The sequence below is a fragment of the Erinaceus europaeus genome, chromosome 5, assembly GCF_950295315.1.
Source record: "Erinaceus europaeus chromosome 5, mEriEur2.1, whole genome shotgun sequence".
NCBI classification, from domain to species: Eukaryota; Metazoa; Chordata; class Mammalia; order Eulipotyphla; family Erinaceidae; genus Erinaceus; species Erinaceus europaeus.
The window spans coordinates 125,352,644-125,370,198 of NC_080166.1; the positions used below are offsets into that span (position 1 = coordinate 125,352,644).

General features: G+C 44.9%; 1 protein-coding gene across 1 annotated transcript in view; it reads left to right on the forward strand.

Moving 5' to 3' along the window:
- DNAJC3 (DnaJ heat shock protein family (Hsp40) member C3) overlaps positions 1-17,555 on the forward strand; it is a 37,957-nt gene that overhangs the window by 5,952 nt on the left and 14,450 nt on the right. The window contains exons 2-5 of the mRNA XM_007526841.3: positions 8,571-8,681; positions 10,224-10,348; positions 11,919-11,993; positions 15,094-15,246. Of these exons, the coding sequence (XP_007526903.1) occupies positions 8,571-8,681; positions 10,224-10,348; positions 11,919-11,993; positions 15,094-15,246 (464 nt within the window). The remainder of the gene's footprint in view (positions 1-8,570; positions 8,682-10,223; positions 10,349-11,918; positions 11,994-15,093; positions 15,247-17,555) is intronic.

The following is a 17,555-nucleotide window of genomic DNA, read 5'->3' on the forward strand; positions in this document are numbered from 1 at the left end:
AAAAAAAAAAAGAAAGAGAGAAAGAAAGAAAGAAAGAAAGGAAAGATTGGGACTGGCGAGCAGCAGGAGTTGCAATTCATTAGATGAGTGAGTATTTTAGAGCAGACGCCCAGAAACACAGTGGCTGTGATAATGAGGGACGGGGCGTTGGCGATGGATGGCTGTGTTCTGGCGGGGCGTTATTCCTCCATTTGGAATGGATTAACTATGGCTACATCTAATTTCTCCTGCCAGAGTACTCCTTGGATTAATGCTCCACGGTGAATCTTTATTTATATGGAGATACCATGGGAACTCCAGGTTACCTAGTCTTTAGAACTGACACATTTACCATGATTGCACAACAATTTGTTTGGCTTTGTATGTTAACTCTCTTTTCAGTCACCAGGTTCCAGGTATCATCAGGATGCCGGCCAGACTTCCCTGGATTGAAGACACCACCAATGTGTCCTGGAGCTCAGCTTCCCCAGAGACCCATCCTACTAGGGAAAGAGAGAGGCAGACTGGGAGTATGGACCGACCAGTCAACGCCCATGTTCAGCGAGGAAGCAATTACAGAAGCCAGACCTTCTACCTTCTGCAACCCTCAATGACCCTGGGTCCATGCTCCCAGAGGGATAGAGAATGGGAAAGCTATCGGGGAAGGGGGTGGGATATGGAGATTGGGCGGTGGGAATTGTGTGGAGTTGTACCCCTCCTACCCTATGGTTTTGTTAATTAATCCTTTCTTAAATAAAAAAAAAAAAAAAAAAAAAAGAACTGACACATTTAATCACAGATTAGTGTTCTTTTTTTTTTCTTCTGTGTGTGAGAGAGAACTGACCAAGGCACTGCTCTGCCATTTATGATAGTCTACTTTTAAATTAATTAATTTCTTCCCTTTTGTTGCCCGTGTTGTTTTATTGTTGTAGTTATTATTGTTGTTATTGATGTTGTCCTTGTTGGATAAGACAGAAATGGAGAGAGGAGAGGAGGACAGAGGGGGGAGAAAGATAGACACCTGCAGACCTGTTTCACCTGTGAAGCAACTCCCCTGCAGGTGGGGAGCTGGGGGCTCGAACCGGCGCCCAACTCCTGATAGCATACTTTTTAAGAAATTGTATTGGTCACCAGGGTTATTGTAGGGCCTCTGTGCTTACCTTTTTTTTTTTTTTTTATAGATAGAGACAGGAAGGAATGGAGGGAGAGAGATGAGAGAGACAGAGACAGAGGGAGAGAGAGGAGAGATGCCACAAAACTGTTCTGCCACTCATGAAGCTTCCCGCTGTAGGTACTCCCATGTAGTGATCCAGAGCTTTAATCCAGGTCCTTGAACAGGGTCATGTGTTTACTCTGCTAAGTAAACTGTTTCCGAGCTCCCTGTTCTATTTGTCTTTCTTTGTCTTATTTTATTTATTTTAAAAGTTTCTTTTTTTTAATTTATTTATTTTTTATATTTATTTATTTGTACCCTTTTGTTGCCCTTGTTTTATTGTTGTGTTATTATTGTTGTTGTTATTGATGTTGTTGTTGGATAAGATAGAGAGAAATGGAGAGAGGAGGGAAAGACAGAGAGGGGAAGAGAGATACCTGCAGACCTGCTTCACCACTTATGAGGCGACTCCCCGGCAGGTGGGGAGCCGGGGGCTTGAACATGTGTCCTCATGCCCGTCCTTGTGCTTTGTGCCACCAGCACTTATCCCGCTTAACCGCCCGACTCCCTTATTTTATTTTTTAATGTGATGTTAGGAATTGAACCCAGACCTCATGCACGCATGCAAGTCACGTGCTGTGCTGTGCTGTGCTGTACTGTACTACTAAGCCACCCCCTGGATTCCCAGAGATCCCTCCATCTTTGGAAAACCACTGCGGAAATCATTCTAGTGAGGCCCAGCTTGCTAGTTCACCCAGTCAAGTACACACATCACCAAGCGCAGGGTTCCAGGTTTAAGCCCTGGGCCCCCAGTTTCAGTAGGTGGCTCTCCTCCACATTGTCTTTCTCGCCCTCTCTGCCATCCTTTATGAAAAAGAAAAAGGGTGAAAGAAAGATGGCTGCTGGGAATGGGGGAGCCTTGCAGGCCTGGAGCCCCAGCAGTAACCCTGGGGCATAAACAGTAATCTAAGGAGATGATTCCTTTCCTTCCCCTTCCTCTTCCTCTTCCTCTTCCTCTTCCTCTCTCTCTCTCTCTTTTTCTTTTTTTTGCCTCCAGGGTTATCACTGGGGTTCTGTGCCAGCACTATGAATCCACTGCTTCTGGAGGCTATTTTCCCCATTTTGTTGCCCTTGTTGTGGTTGTTATTGTTATTGCTGTTATTGTTGGATAGGACAGAGAGAAATGGAGAGAGGAGGGGAAGACAGAGAAGGGGAAGAGACCTGCTTCACTGCTTGCAAAGCGACTTCCCTCCAGGTGGGGAGCTGGGCGCACCAACCGAGATCCTTATAGGCCCTTGCACTTTGTGCCATGTGCGCTTAACCCGCTGCGCTACTTCCCAGCCCCCTGATTTCTTTTGGTCCATTAGCAGAGGTGCACGCTGATACTTCTGGCATGGAACACGTCTCCTGGAAGTTGGGGCTCTGGCCGTGTGTGCAAAGTAGCCGAGTCCTCTTCCCGCCTCTCCTCTTTTTACATTAGTGGTCCTGCTTGGAGTTACTCCAGGACAAACATCCTTAAATTTTCTTGCCCTGGATTTTTACTCATTTGGTAAAATTCAGCACCACTTAAATTGAACTTGATCAGTGGTCTGGGAGATGGCTCAGTCGATAGAGCACTGAACTCTCAAGCATGAGGTCCTGAGTTCAAACCCCAGCAGCACATGTACCAGGGTGATAGCTGGTTCTTTCCCTCTCCTCTTATCTTTCTCACTAATAAACAAAATTTTCAAAAGGTGTTAACTTGATCAGTTATCTGTGGAATCTCAGAAATGAGTCAGGAGGAAGAAAAACAACCTTGCCAGCTGGTCTGACTTTCAGTTTAAGTTTATAATCTCCATCTTAGGTGCACACCCAGTGCTGCCACTATTCCCAGGATTCCACATTTTTCTTTTTTGCCTCCAGGGTTGTAGCTGGGGCTCGGTGCCAGCACTACAAATCCACTGCTCCTGGAGGCCAAGTTTTTCCACTTTATTGGATAGGACAGAAGGAAATTGAAAGGGGAGGGGGAGGTAGAGAGGGAGAGAAAGCGAGACACCTGCAGACCTGCTTCACTCTTCAGAAGCGACTCCCCTGCAGGTGGGGCGCCGGGCTCAGATCAGGACCTTGCACTTCGTACTATGTGCGCAAACTCAACCCATTTTGTGTGCTCTATTTTATAAATCAATATTAAAAAAATTTTTTTTAATTAATTTTTTTGCCTCCAGGTTATTGCTGCACTATGAATCCACTGCTCCTGGAGGCCATTTTTCCCACTTTGTTGCCCTTATTGTCATTACTGCTATTGTTGCCATTGATGTTGTTGTTGTTGGACAGGACAGAGAGAAATGGAGAGAGCAGGGGAAGACAGAGAGGGGGAGAGAAAGACAGACACCTGCAGACCTGCTTCACTGCCTGTGAAGCGACCCCCCCTGCAGGTGGGAGCCAGGGGCTTGAACCAGCATCCTTACTTGGCGCCATGTGTGCTTAACCTGCTGCACTACCGCCGACCCCAGTAAATCAGTATTTGGAACTTCTTTCCAGACCTTGTATTTACTGAGAAAGTGAAAGGCCGCACAAGGCGGTTCCCTCTCCACTCCGAGCGCCCCTGCGCCCCTGCATCTGCACCCTGCCCGCTGTGCTTTCACATTAAGGTGAGTACAGCAGCGCTGTTCCTGCCAGTAGTCCCTGTGCTTGTGCCCTGGATTCCATGTTCTCTTCCCTTCTGGAAATACTCGGCTTGCGGTATTGTTTCCTTTTCTGTACCATCATATTGTTGTTCTCTGCTAGGTCACTGCCATCACCTCTCCAACATGCTGTGGTGTTTCCAACATAAATTAGGCTTTGATGTCGCGTGCCAGCCACTGGTCTGTATTTTTGCTTCTCTTGACAGCGGCAGAGGTGTTTATAGTTTCTGTCCCCTCATCTCTCTCCTATTGTCATCATATCACTCCACCAATACTGCAAAACCTCACTTCTGTGCCTCGCTTTTGCTTACCCCTCTTTTCATCTCGTTTCCTCTCCTCTGGGCTCCCACTATGTCAGCTGCTTTTGCTTCCAAAGGCTGAGCCCTGTTCTCACTAAGGGTCTTTATTCTTGCTGTTTCCACAGCTTGGAAAGCTCTTCTCTTAGGGCTTCAAGTGAATATGCTTGTTTCTGAGAGGCCTGCCTTGACACATTGCAGAAAAAGCACTTTCTCCTCAGTTTATATGCTCTCTTTACCTCCTCATATATATTTTGAGTAAAGCTTAGTGTTGTCTGAACGCATCACTTTTTCTTGTCTTTTTCCTCTAGAATGTAAGCTTTATGGAAAGAGCGCCCGACTCTGCTTAGAATGTGTGGACATAAAAGTGGGTGTGCAGATGTGCTTTCTAGACGGGTGCCTGCAGTTGGCTTTTTTTTTTTTTTTAAGTAGGACCTTATTTATTTTAAACATATATTTTATTATTTATTGGATAGAGACAGAAGTTGAGAAGGAAGTGGGAGATAGAGAGGGAGATGGAGAGAGACACTTACAGCCCTGCTTTGCAGCTTGTGAAGTCTCCCCCCTGCAGGTGGGGACCAGGGGCTTGAACCTGGGCCCTTGCACATTGTAATATGTGCGCTCAACCAAGTTCTTGACTGCCTGATCTCTAGGGCTTTATTTACTTATTTGTTGGATAGAGACAGAAACTGAGAGGGACGGGGTGATGGAGGGAGAGAGGAGAGACACCTGCAGCACTGCTTCACCGCTAGCGAAGCTTCCCCTCTGTAACAGGAGACCGGGGGATTGAACCCAGATCCTCACATACTGTAACATGCTCCCTCTACCAGCTGTGCCACTGCTTGTAGTTGTTGTTGATGTTGTCTTTGTTGGATAGGACAGAGAGAAATGGAGAGAGGAGGGGAAGGTCGGGAGAGAGAGAGACACCTGCAGACCTGCTTCACTGCTTGTGAAGCGACTCCCCTATAGGTGGGGAGCTGGGGGCTCGAACCAGGATTCTTACGCTCGTCCCTGAGCTCACGGCACGTGCACTTAACCCATTGTGCTACCATCTGACTCCCTGCTTGGGACCATTTTAAACAGTGAAATCACAAAAAGGCACAAAAACATGGGAAATGAGACATGCCATGGAGAGGGTGTTTGTAACATAGGAGCTGAAAAAAGAAGGCAGTGTCTCCTCCTTGTTTGACTGAAACGGGAGCTTGTGCACGTGGTTTGGCTGCTCTGCACGTCTGTCTGCGGATGACTTCCCAGGCACCCGGAGTCTTAACTTGAGGTTACAAATGAATTTTGGTGAGTGGGTGAGTTCATAAATATAGACCCCGTGAAATGTGAGAATCGGATTATTTTTTTTTTTCTATAAAAATAAGCCTGTGTAATAATCAAAGAGAAGATGAACAGTGATTCCAGCCCTTGTGTCTGTGATTGGTCCTCAGCTCTTGAGGCTTCAGTCGCTTTATAATTTTACATGAACTTTGAGCTACGGGGTCCTGGAGACTCCCCCAGTGCAGGTGTAGCTTGCTGCACCACCATTCTGGAGCCTCAGTGCCTGCCGCTGCTTGGAAGTCAGGGCCAGCTTTTCTGTACAGCAGATTTGCTTTTGTTGTTGTCGGCCTCTCCTTTCCAGTGGCGTAAAGAGTGCAAAGTGGCTAAGTGGCCGTCTCTTTCTTCTAGTTCATCAGGACGCTTACTGTGTCTCCCCCTGTGGGAGCATTTCTCCTTTGGCCCCAGAGTTCAAGTTGCGAGGACTGTAAATCACTGTTGAGCAAGTAGACTGTTCTGTGTAAGAATGAGAGGAACCCCTCCCATTCTCACCTCCTGATTCCCGGACCCATGTACAGTGGTTAGAGGGGAGCGTCACACTGCATGATACTCCGCCACTGAAAGCCTAGCATAGACAGGAGCTGGTGAAGGGCTTGTTTCAGTCCGTGCCGTCATTCCATTTTCCCATGGCCTGCTGGGTGGTGGAGTGTGGGTAGAGAGCAGGAGCACATCTCGGGGCATGAGCACATTGTGGTACCTCCTGCTCTGTGAAATGCTGCCTTGACTAGAAGCCCTGGGGATGCCATGATGGTGAGCAGTGCGTCCTGCGATGTGGTGGTGCGTGTGGAAGCACTGGAAGCACGATCAGCTCCTGACTAGGTCACGGTGATCCGTATACTCAGTCTTCACGTGTGTCAGGTGTTGGCACACTCCTGTGCTGCCCCCTCCCCCACCCCCCGCCAGGTATCTTGCTGGAAACTCCAAGGTGGATTAGGCGCTCAGCTGTCACTTTAGTCAGACCAGCTTTGGTGAGGCCCAGTCTGCCTCTCCTGGGCAGACACCATGGCCTCCTTGTTAATGGGCTAGTTGCAGAAGAAGTGCTGGTGCTCAGCGGGGAGATGACTAACTTCCACAGAGCTGCGTGGGGCCTGGGGGGTATCTCCCCCAGTAGGGCACCCACAGCCACATGCAGGGAGACTTCATGAATGGTGGAGTGGTGCCACAATCTCTCTGTTTCTCTCTCTGTCTTTCTCCATGTCTTTCACCCTTTATCTGAAAGAAAAATGACTACCTGGAGACTGCCCCACTCTCTGAAGGGAGGCTGGGTCAGCCTACTCTGCACTGGAGGAAGACTGGTCCTGAGATGAGTGCAGCCTGGAACGTCCCCAGCTGTGACCGTGGGCTGTGAGCTCAGACTGACAGGGACTCAGAGGTTACACAGGCTTCTGTGCTAAATATGAATAGACATAGGCCCCGGGTCAGGGTCAGAATGATGGAGTTTTCAGTTAACAGTATTTGTGTACTGTCCTCCTGTTTGGGAGCTACTCTCTGCCCGGATCTGGCTTTCTAGTTGTATTCTCAACTTTGAAACCATCTTCTCAGACAATACTTTTAGCCCACCTCCATGTTAGCTCTCAGGCCAGGCAAAAACTACTAAAGTCGTGGGACCCTTGGAATATGCCTAAAATAGGCTTCCTAGCTTCTTCCCACATGAAGACCCTTAGTACCATCTGCTCTATTCTTGCCTTCAGGTTCCTGTTTATTAAACATTTTGTCCTGCTTTATATCTTGCTGCCTTTCAGCCACCAAGTTGCAGACGCTACCATGATACCATTCTGACTTCCCTGGGCAGATGACCTTACCAATGTGTCCTGGAACCTCACCTCTCCAGAGACCTATTCCACTAGGGCAAGATAGAAACAGGCTGGGCTGGAGTGGGGGGGAGGGTTCAGGTCCTGGGACATGATGGCAGAGGAGGACCTAGTGGGGTTGTATTGTTATGTGGAAATGTTATGCAGGTACAAACTGTTGCATTTCACTGTTGACTGTAAACCGTTAGGCCCCCAATATAGGAATTTTTTTTTTAAAGAGGGGAGTCGGGCAGTAGTGCAGTGGGTTAAGTGCACATGGTGCAAAGCTCAAGGACCGGCGTAAGGATCCCTCTTGGAGCCTCCGGCTCCCCACCTGCAGGGGAGTCGCTTCACAGGCAGTAAAGCAGGTCTGCAGGTGTCTGTCTTTCTCTCCCCCCTCTGTCTTCCCCTCCTCTCTCCATTTCTCTCTGTCCTATCCAACAATGATAATAACTACAACAATAAAACAATAACAATATATAATAACTAATAACTACAATAATAACTACAACAATAAAACAACAAGGGCAACAAAAAGGAATAAATAAATAAATAAATAAATATTAGAAAAAAAGGAACACGCTGGGGGTATGGATCCACCTGTCAACATCCATGTTCAGTAGAGAAGCAATTACAGAAGCCAGAACTCCCACCATCTGTTACCCCATAATGACCCTGCATCCATGCTCCCAGAGGGATAAAGAATAGGGAACTTTCCAGTGGAGGGGATGGGCTACAGAACTGTGGTGGTGGGAACTATATACAGTTGTACCCTTCTTATCTTACAATCTTGATAATCATTATTAAATGACTAATTAAAAAAAAAAGGAAAATGGCTACCAGGAGTGGTAGGGTTGTATAATGTCACAGACTATTTAAAATGACAAACTTAGAAATTAGCACTTTCCTTGGCTGCTTATGTTCTATAAAATAAAGAGCATTGTTTGTATCACTTTTCTCATCTGATTCGATGGTTAAGGCAAATAACTATACATTTAACAGTTTTTTTTACTTTCTTTTTTTTTTAATATTTATTCCCTTTTATTTGCCCTTGTTTTATTGTTGTAGTTATTATTGTTATTGATGTCGTTGTTGTTGGATAGGACAGAGAGAAATGGAGAGAAGAGGGGAAAACAGACGGGGGGGGGGGAGAAAGATAGACACCTGCAGACCTGCTTCACCACTTGTGAAGTGACTCCCCTGCAGATGGGGAGCTGGGGGCTCTAACCGGGATCTTCCCGTGGGTCTTTGCGCTTTGCACCACTTGCACTTAATCCTCTGTGCTACTGCCTGACTCCCGACATTAACAGTTTACTAGTTAGAATTAAACCTTGGTTCATGGAAAATTAATTTATTATGTTCTTAGGTGCTGAATGTGGAGTCAATGCAGATGTCGACAAACACCTTGAACTGGGCAAGAAGTTACTTGCAGCTGGACAGCTCGCTGATGCTTTATCTCAGTTTCATGCTGCAGTAGGTTTGTATCTCAGAAGCAAGATACTAGTGGTCATCTTAGTAAATTCTAATTATTATGTTAGGTCTGCTTTGGGGGGGGGGTCACAGTGTTGGTCAGAATTTTTCCACTCTGTAGGCTGTCGTTACATGGAGATCTGTTTATAGGAGCGACCATCACTGCACCTTTTAATCTAGCCACTGGAAGTGTGAAAAATGAGGTGACCCGAAGAAACAGATTCTAAGTGAGATTGGAAAAGGCTTCCTGAGTCACTGCACAAACTTTTGACATAGTACTTTTTGATAATGATACTTCTCATTAATTTCTTTTTTATTAATATGTATATTCCCATGTTTACTGGGGATGGTTAAGGGTGACAAGTCAGCCTAGAGGTTAATGAACTGATATATATATTTTTTTTTTTTAAATTTTTATTTATGAAATGGAAATATTGGCAAGACTATAGGATAAGGGGTACATTTCCACACGATTCCCACCACCAGAACTCCACATCTAATTCCCTCCCTTGGTAGCTTGCCTATTCTTTATCCCTCTGGGCTGGTACTGGTGTATTTTTAATGATACTGCTCCGCTCACCAGAAACAGTTCTAGTGTTACAGTTGTTGAAAAACCACGATTTTGAATGACTGTATAGTACCCTACCATCTAAATTCCCATGTTGTAATGCTTTTCAGATTATCAGCCCTTCAGGGTTGGATATCTTAGGGGAGTTTTAACTGTGCATCTTACATAGTGAACACTTGTGTGTGGTGCATAAATACTTACTTTTCAAAGATGATGTGATGGGTCGAGATCATTAGTGTCTTGATATACACATACTCCTCCTTCATAAAAACAAAACAAACAGAACAACTCTAAGTGTTTGGCAGTGCTAGCCTTAATTTCAGTTGAGTTCAGTCTTTTCCCCAGACCACTTTGTAGGGTTCTAAGCAGAGTGGAATTAGTTCAGAAAACAAACAAACTTGCTTCTAAATCTGGTGACTTCCTTAGTCTCACTGACATTTAAGTTTTCCTTCTTTCTCTTATTTTTTTTCTCTCTTTCTTCACTGCTGTTTCAGTTGGGATTTCTTAGGGAGCTGTGATACACAGTATTTAATGGGAAGTCTGTAATTGTCTGAAATCCTGAGAACAAGTCTATGTACTGTCTACATTCTTAATCACTCCTCCACTTAGAGAGAATTTCAGCAAAGACAAACACTAAATCGCGCACTGAAAAAACTTACATGTTGGGGCAGGAGAGATAGCAGAATGGTTATGCAAACACTCTCATGCCTGAGGCTTGCAGGTCCCAGGTTCAATTCCCCACAACACCATAACCCAGAGCTGAGCAGTGCTCTGGTACAAACAAACAAATGAAAAGCAATTTACACATTGAATATGTTTACTATTCTAGACGAGAGGTTGATAAACTTTTCTCTGAAGGACCAGATAATAAATACATTGTTTAGGCCATGTGATATACTTTCACTGTTATATACTTTCTTCTTCTTCTTCTTCTTTTCTTTAGCAGCTCCAAAACCTGATAATTATTATCTTAATTTCCAGATGGTGACCCTGATAACTATATTGCTTACTATCGGAGAGCTACTGTCTTTTTAGCTATGGGCAAATTAAAAGCAGCACTTCCTGATTTAAGTAAAGTGATTGAATTGAAGATGGATTTCATTGCAGTAAGTGTATTTAAACTTTATTTAAAGGAGAATTTAAGGGAACTTGGAAGAGGTGATTTTTTCCCCCCCTTTTAAGATGTGCCCCTGGTGTACTGGGCACAGCTGGAGGATATGGAAAACCATTGTGTTGTAGTGGACTGGACAACAAGAGAAATTCAGATCCCTTCAAATCAAAGGTCTGTGTGAAGAGGAGCATTGAGTGCCTTAGAAGAGTTTTAGAAGCTTGGCAGTAATGTTAAACTAGCTTTGTGGTTAGGAAAGGCAAGTCTGGAGGTTGCAGTGTAGGGCAAGATGTGAGACTAAGAATGAGCCGATGACAGGTTAAGGTTGTAGCTGGAAGAGTAAGGGGAAGGGGCCAGAGAGTTCGATTCTGCAGCTGTGCATAGTGCAGATAAAGAGCGAGTGAGGCTCCTTTAGACCCAACGCACAGGCCCGAAAGAGTGAGGGATTGATGCTAATGGCCGATCCTGATAGCTGGCAGGGCGCTGTGTGGTTTGTGTGGTTTGAGATCTTAGGGCCGTCTCCTGATCTGCTTGGCAGTTTATTATTTATGCCCCGGCATATTCCAGAAAGCATTTGAGGTTCACTGGCCAGCTATGGGTGAATGTTTTGAACTGCCACTGCTACTTTAGGATGGAATTCTCACGTGTCAGATTTTTCTTTAATCTGTTCCTTTACTCAGCTAAGCATAACCTTTTGCAAAGGTTAAATAGCTCATTTACCTAGTGTTTTAAAGCTATTAGCTAGTTGCAGTGGCTTTAATTTTACTTTTTATGTGCGTTGATGCATTTCACAGGTTATTAAGGGCACTTTCTGTACTGTAGAACTACTGTATACGTTGTAGTGGACTTTTCTGTGGCTTCTGTCTCATGGTAGAGAACTGGGAGAGACGAGCTTATGCTCATTAGAAGAGGAGCATCGCCAGAAAGGAGGAGACTGATGCTCGTTAGAGAAGAGGCACTGCTCTCCTGGCGATGGTGGAGGAAATATTTGCACTGCTCCAGCCACCTTTTTCACATAGAGAAAGAAATGCCACAGTGCAGAGCGTCTCCCAGTGCTCTACACACCCCCGGGTGGTATGCTGGAGCTGGGACCTGGGCCCTGTGGTAGCAGTACAGGCATCCTACTGGATGAGCTGGCTCTCTGCTCCTGGAAAAGATATATTTCAGGAGGGGCCGGGTGGTGGCGCACCTGGTTGAGCGCACGTGTGACAATGTGCGAGGACCCAGGTTCAAGTCCCTGGTCCCCACCTGCAGGGGGAAAGCTTCACGGGTGGTGAAGCAGTGCTGCAGGTGTCTCTCTGTCTCTCTTCCTCTCTATCCCCCACCTCCCTCTTGATTTCTGGTTGTCTCTATCCAATAAATAAAGATAATTTAAAAAAAAGATATTTTTCAGGAAATGTTCAGAATCTGTACATTAGTTTCAGGCATTGATCTCAGCATGCCAACTCAAATGGATATCTAAAAGTAAATATTTCATTTATGTTTCATAGTTTTTTTTCTTTGTGTTTAAAGGAAATTCAGAGCTTCGCAGTACTCAGCATACCATTCTTCTTCTTTTTAACTTGTAGGCCAGGTTACAAAGAGGTCACTTATTACTCAAACAAGGAAAACTTGATGAAGCAGAAGAGGATTTTAAAAAAGTGGTAAGTTAGGTTTTGTATTTGTCTCTATAAAGGTGTTATTTTGAAGGAACATCCTGGGCATATTTTATAAATATTAAGACATGGAATAATTTTATAGTTAATGGTGAAAATCATATGTTTGCATATATAAGAATAAGAGTTTCTGACTTAATATCTTCTATCACCAAAGAATCACTTCAACAGATGGAAGGTAAAGAGTATGGAATAGACATGGGTCAAGCGCACGTGGCGCAAAGCGCAAGGACCGGTGTAAGGATCCCGGATCAAGCCCCCAAGCTTTCCACCTGCAGGGGAGTCCCTTCACAGGCGGTGAAGCAGGTCTGCAGGTGTCTATCTTTCTCTCCCCCCTCTCTGTCTTCCCCTCCTCTCTCCATTTCTCTCTGTCCTATCCAACAACAATGACAAAAATAACTCCCAACAATAAACCAATAAAGACAACAAAAGGGAATAAATAAATAAATAAAATATTTTTAAAAAAGCATATGGAATAGACATATGACCCTAACTCAGTTTATGGGCTTGTGTGCTGTGCGTTGTACTTAGAGATTCTGTGTCAGCTGAGGTGGACTTAAAGTGACCGGGAAACTCTACTTGATTTAAGAGGAATAATGAAACATTCTTTCTTCTAAAAGATTCACTTACTTATTTGAGAACTAGAACATCACTGTGGCTTGTGCAGTTTCTGGGAGTTGAACTTGGGACCTCATGCCTGCAAGTCTGACCTCCCCTCTCCCCCTCCAGTGCTCTCCTAGGTCACAATAGTGCCTCCCCCCCAACCCCACCCCATTCCGCTATCACTTTATTGAGGACATGCTGATCCACAGGACTTTTGTTGTCATGGGTACAGGTCCACATTCCCTAACACAGGTATCAGTACATTCCACTGTCAACCACACCACCACTTTATTCCACCACAGGGACTTAGGCGCCAACCTGTAAGATAGGACGCACTGTCTAGTTAGCAAGATTGAGAATGAAGCCTGACTAGGAGCCAGACCCCTCCCTCTCCTCCTCAATAGCTATGTAACTAATGCTGGACAAGTAACTTGCCATTGTGAGATTCAGTAAGTGGGAGAGATGACTAGACACAAGATGATTTCTGAGGTTACTTTCATTGTTGGGAGCCGCTGAAGTGATTTGGTTAAAGGCAGCCCCTATAGCTGTACAAAACATTTAGGTAGCTTTAATGAGAAAGCATAGCTATTTAATGCACAGACCCAGTTTTTTTTCTGAGCCATTCTCCTTAAAAGTTTCTAGGTAGAGGAAGAGTTACCGTGTACAGAGCTGGGCTGGGAGCAAGGCTAGAATACACGTTTAGTATGGTGACATACACAGCTTATTGGGGTGACAGGGTCTGAAATGGTGGTGATGGTTGGATATTGGATACACTCATTTAAAAAGTATAGGATTAGGGAGCCGTGCAGTATTGCATCTGCTTAAAGCACACGTTACCACGCCCAAGGACCTAGTTTTAAGCCCCCAACTCCCAACTACAGGGAGAACGATTAGCAAGTGGTGAAACAGATCTACAGGTGTCTGTCTTTCTCCTTCTCTATCTCCCTCACCCCTCACAAATTCTCTCTGTCCTATCAGATAAAAAAGAAAGCGGGGAAAAAGAAAAGAAAAAATGCCCATCAGGAGTGGTGGAGTCATGGTGCAAACACTGATCCCCAGCAATAATCCTGGTGACAAAAAATAATAATAAAGTAAAAAAAAGAAAATAGTAAAATAAAATCATAGGATTATATACTCACACAGGATCTCATGGTATAGACATTGTACTTTGATAAAGTTTTTTTTTTCTTTTTAGATTTTTTTTTTTTCCCCCTCCAGGGTTATTGCTGGGCTCGGTGCCTGCACCATGAATCCACCGCTCCTGGAGGCCATTTTTCCCCCTTTTTGTTGCCCTAATTGTTGCAGCCTCGTTGCGGTTATTATTGCCATTGTTGACGTTGCTTTGTTGTTGGATAGGACAGAGAGAAATGGAGAGAGGAGGGGAAGACAGAGAGAGGGGGAGAGAAAGACAGACACCTGCAGACCTGCTTCACCGCCCGTGAAGCGACTCCCCTGCAGGTGGGGAGCCGGGGGCTCGAACTGGGATCCTTATGCCGGTCCCTGCGCTTTGCGCCACGTGCACTTAACCCACTGCGCCACCGCCTGACCCCCGATAAAAGTTTTTTTAATTAAATTAATTAGCTAATTAATTTTATCGGAACACTGCTCAGCTCTGGCTTATGGTGGTACTGGGGACTGAACCTGGATCCTTTGGTGCCTTAGCCATGAAAGGCTCTTTATATAACCATTGTGCTCTCTCTCCAGACTCTTTGATAAAGTTGTTCTAAAAAAAGAGAATGAGGGGGCTGGGTGGTGACACACCTAGTTGAGTACAAAGACAGTGTTACAATGTACAAGGACCCAGGTTCAAGCCCCTGGTCCCCACCTGTGGGGGGAAAGCTTTACAAGTGGTGAAGCAGTGCTGCAGGTGTTCCTCTGTCTCTCTTCCTCTCCATCTCCCCCTTCCTCTCAATTTCTGTCCAATGAATAAATAAAGATAATGATAATTTTAAAAAGGATGGATATGCCTCTTAATAAGACATAATATGTTTTCCCTGTAATTTTTTTCTTGTTACACCATAACCTTTCTGGTGTTAAATCTTCTGTTCAGTGGTTTCTGAAATAAACTGTCCTTTCATTGTTTTTCATTTACGTTGGTTAAATGATTTTATGCTTAAAGAATAGTCGCTTCGGAAATACAACTAGAAGGCAGAGTGTAGAAAACTCCTGTGAGGAAGTGAGAACCGTGCTTTGTCCGCGCTCCCCTTGCCCACCTCTAGGTAGACGTGCTTCCTGGAAGTCTCAAGGACCCCGGTCTTTTGACTGTAGCTCCCCTGGTCCCTGGGGGACACAGACTTTTGTGGACAGCCTCACTACTGCTTCCCACAGCCTGCACCAGCGGCACAGGCCTTTCATGCCAGATTTGCCCGTGTCTCTCTCCCTCCCCTCTCAGTATCTGCAGTAGTTAGATCACTGCATATACTGTGGACATTAGAGTGAAAAGATGAGAAACCTCACTTGGTTTAATTTCTCCTTACTCTTACAGCTCAACTCAAATCCGAGCGAACAGGAAAAAAAGGAAGCCCAGTCCCAACTTAATAAATGTCATGAAATGCAGCGCTTGGATTCAGAAGCCCTTGATGCTTTTGAAAACAAAGACTTTGCTGCTGCTATAACCTTCCTTGATAAGATGTTAGAGGTAAGTTTTTTAGGCACTGCAACTGACAAGCCATATGTTTGGACGTATAGTACGACAGAATTGGGGCAGGATTCAGTTTGATTGCTTCTTGGACTGTAGGCCTTTAAATGAAAATATTTTTTTAATTTGATAGGACAGAAAAGAATTGAGAGGGGAGTGTGAGGTAGAGGGGGTGAGCTCTCTGCAGTACCTGCCTTACCACCACACATCACGCCTGAAGCCTCCTCCCTGCAGTGGGGGGTGAGGGCTGCTGCTCGGGTCCTTGTGCGCTCAGCCAGGTGTGCCACTGCCTGACCCCCTAAACTAACTTGGCTGATGTTTCATTAAGGAAATACATGTCTCTGATATCTGATTACTGTAAAAAATGGCGACTAATCCCTAGCACTGCAAAAATGGTACCATCTGTTTTCCATCTACACCATGCCTCGGCCTCGCGTGAGCTTAATGTGCAGCTTGGCGATAAGAGAATCCGGCATGAAGCCCAGCCAGTCTATCTTGGCGTTACTCTCGATCGCACCCTGTCATTTCACGAACATCTCATAAAAACTGCAGCAAAGGTGGGCGCGAGGAATCACATCATTGCAAGACTGGCCAGCTCTTCATGGGGCTCGAGCGCTTCCACACTACGATCATCATCTCTGGTATTATGCTATTCCACTGCAGAATACTGTGCCCCAGTATGGTTCCGTAGCCCCCATGTCCACTTGGTCGATTTCCAAATTATATTCCTCCATGAGGATAATTTCTGCAACCATCCGTTCCACCCCGGTTCCATGGCTGCCAGTTCTTAGCAACATCGCCCCGCCAGATATTCGTCGGGATGCGGCATCATCTAAGTTCATTTCCCACATCTACGCTCGACTGGACCTGCCAATATACGCGGATATCTTCGCCCACCCTGTCCAACGCTTGACATCTTGTCACCCAATCTGGTCCCCTATGCCTACACTGAACTTCTCTGTTCCAGACTCTTGGAAACAGAGTTGGCAGTCAGCTGAGGTAAAGAACAAACACCTCATCACAGACCCCTGCGAGCGTCAACCCGGCTTTGACCTAGCTCGTTATGATTGGGCCCTCCTCAATCGCTATCGAACAGGCCATGGCCGGTGCGCCGCTATGTTCCATCGCTGGGGAGCCAGAGACGACCCGAACTGCCCCTGCGGCTCCAGACAGACTATGACCCACATAGTCAACGACTGCCACCTCTCCAGATTCAAAGGAGGTCTCGAAACTTTACATCAGGCTCAACCTGACGCTGTTGACTGGCTACGGAAGAAGGGCAAACGCTAGAAGAAGAAATACAGTTTTTGCCTTTTGGCAGTTATACTGTCTATTTTGGCCTAGCTTGTTGGCAGTGGTTTATTTATTTATTTTTTTATCGTAAAGCACATTGTTTGTGGTTTTTCTAAAGATTTGTTAGAGAACTAAGCATCATTTTGGCACATGAGATGCCAGCAATAGCACTCAGTTCTTCATGCTTGTGGATCCAACACTTTATGTACTGCATCACTTCCTGCGCTGACAGTACATTGTTTATTTTGATATGTGGGGGGAAGAACAACAACCAGGTACAGTGGCCACATTGATGAGCTTGAAGAAGACTGGTGCTTTGCTGAACTCCCATCTTTGTTTTAAAGCAGATGCTGCTCATCTCACGGTAGGGCCAGGGGTTGGCCTGGGACCTCAGAGCCGCAGGCAGGAACGTCTTTTACATAAACTGTGATACAATCTCCCTGGTCCTTCAACTTTTTTTAAAAATTATTTTTATTAAGTAGAAATCTATTTTCTCACATTGTTTTCCTCTTGTTTTTTATGATATGAAGATTAAAATTCAAGGTGAAATTTTAATTTCACTCAGTTAATTATAAAATAAAAATATTTTGCAGATCAAGAACCTAGATTTTACTTTTTAAGACTACAGATTTAGAATTGTTAAGTATAAAACTTGGTTATGAGCTGGGGAGGTAGCTCAGGAGAAGTATACATACTTTGCATACATGTTATCCTGGGTTTATCCCTGGCACTGAAAATAAATAGATAATACAGAATTTTCTTTTTTTATGTCAATTATATTGTGCTGGAAACAACATCCTTAGTTTCAGTTAGTAGGATTAAGGGTAAGAAAAGAGCCCTGTTAGCATAAAAATTCCTTTTGAATTAAAAAAAAATTTTACGTAGGCTGGGTAGATAGCATCATGGTTATGCAAAATGACTCTCATATTTGAGGCTCTGAGCTCCCAGGTTCAATCCCCAGCACCACTATAAACTAGAGCTGAGCAGAGTTCTAGAAAAAAACAAAACAAAATAAA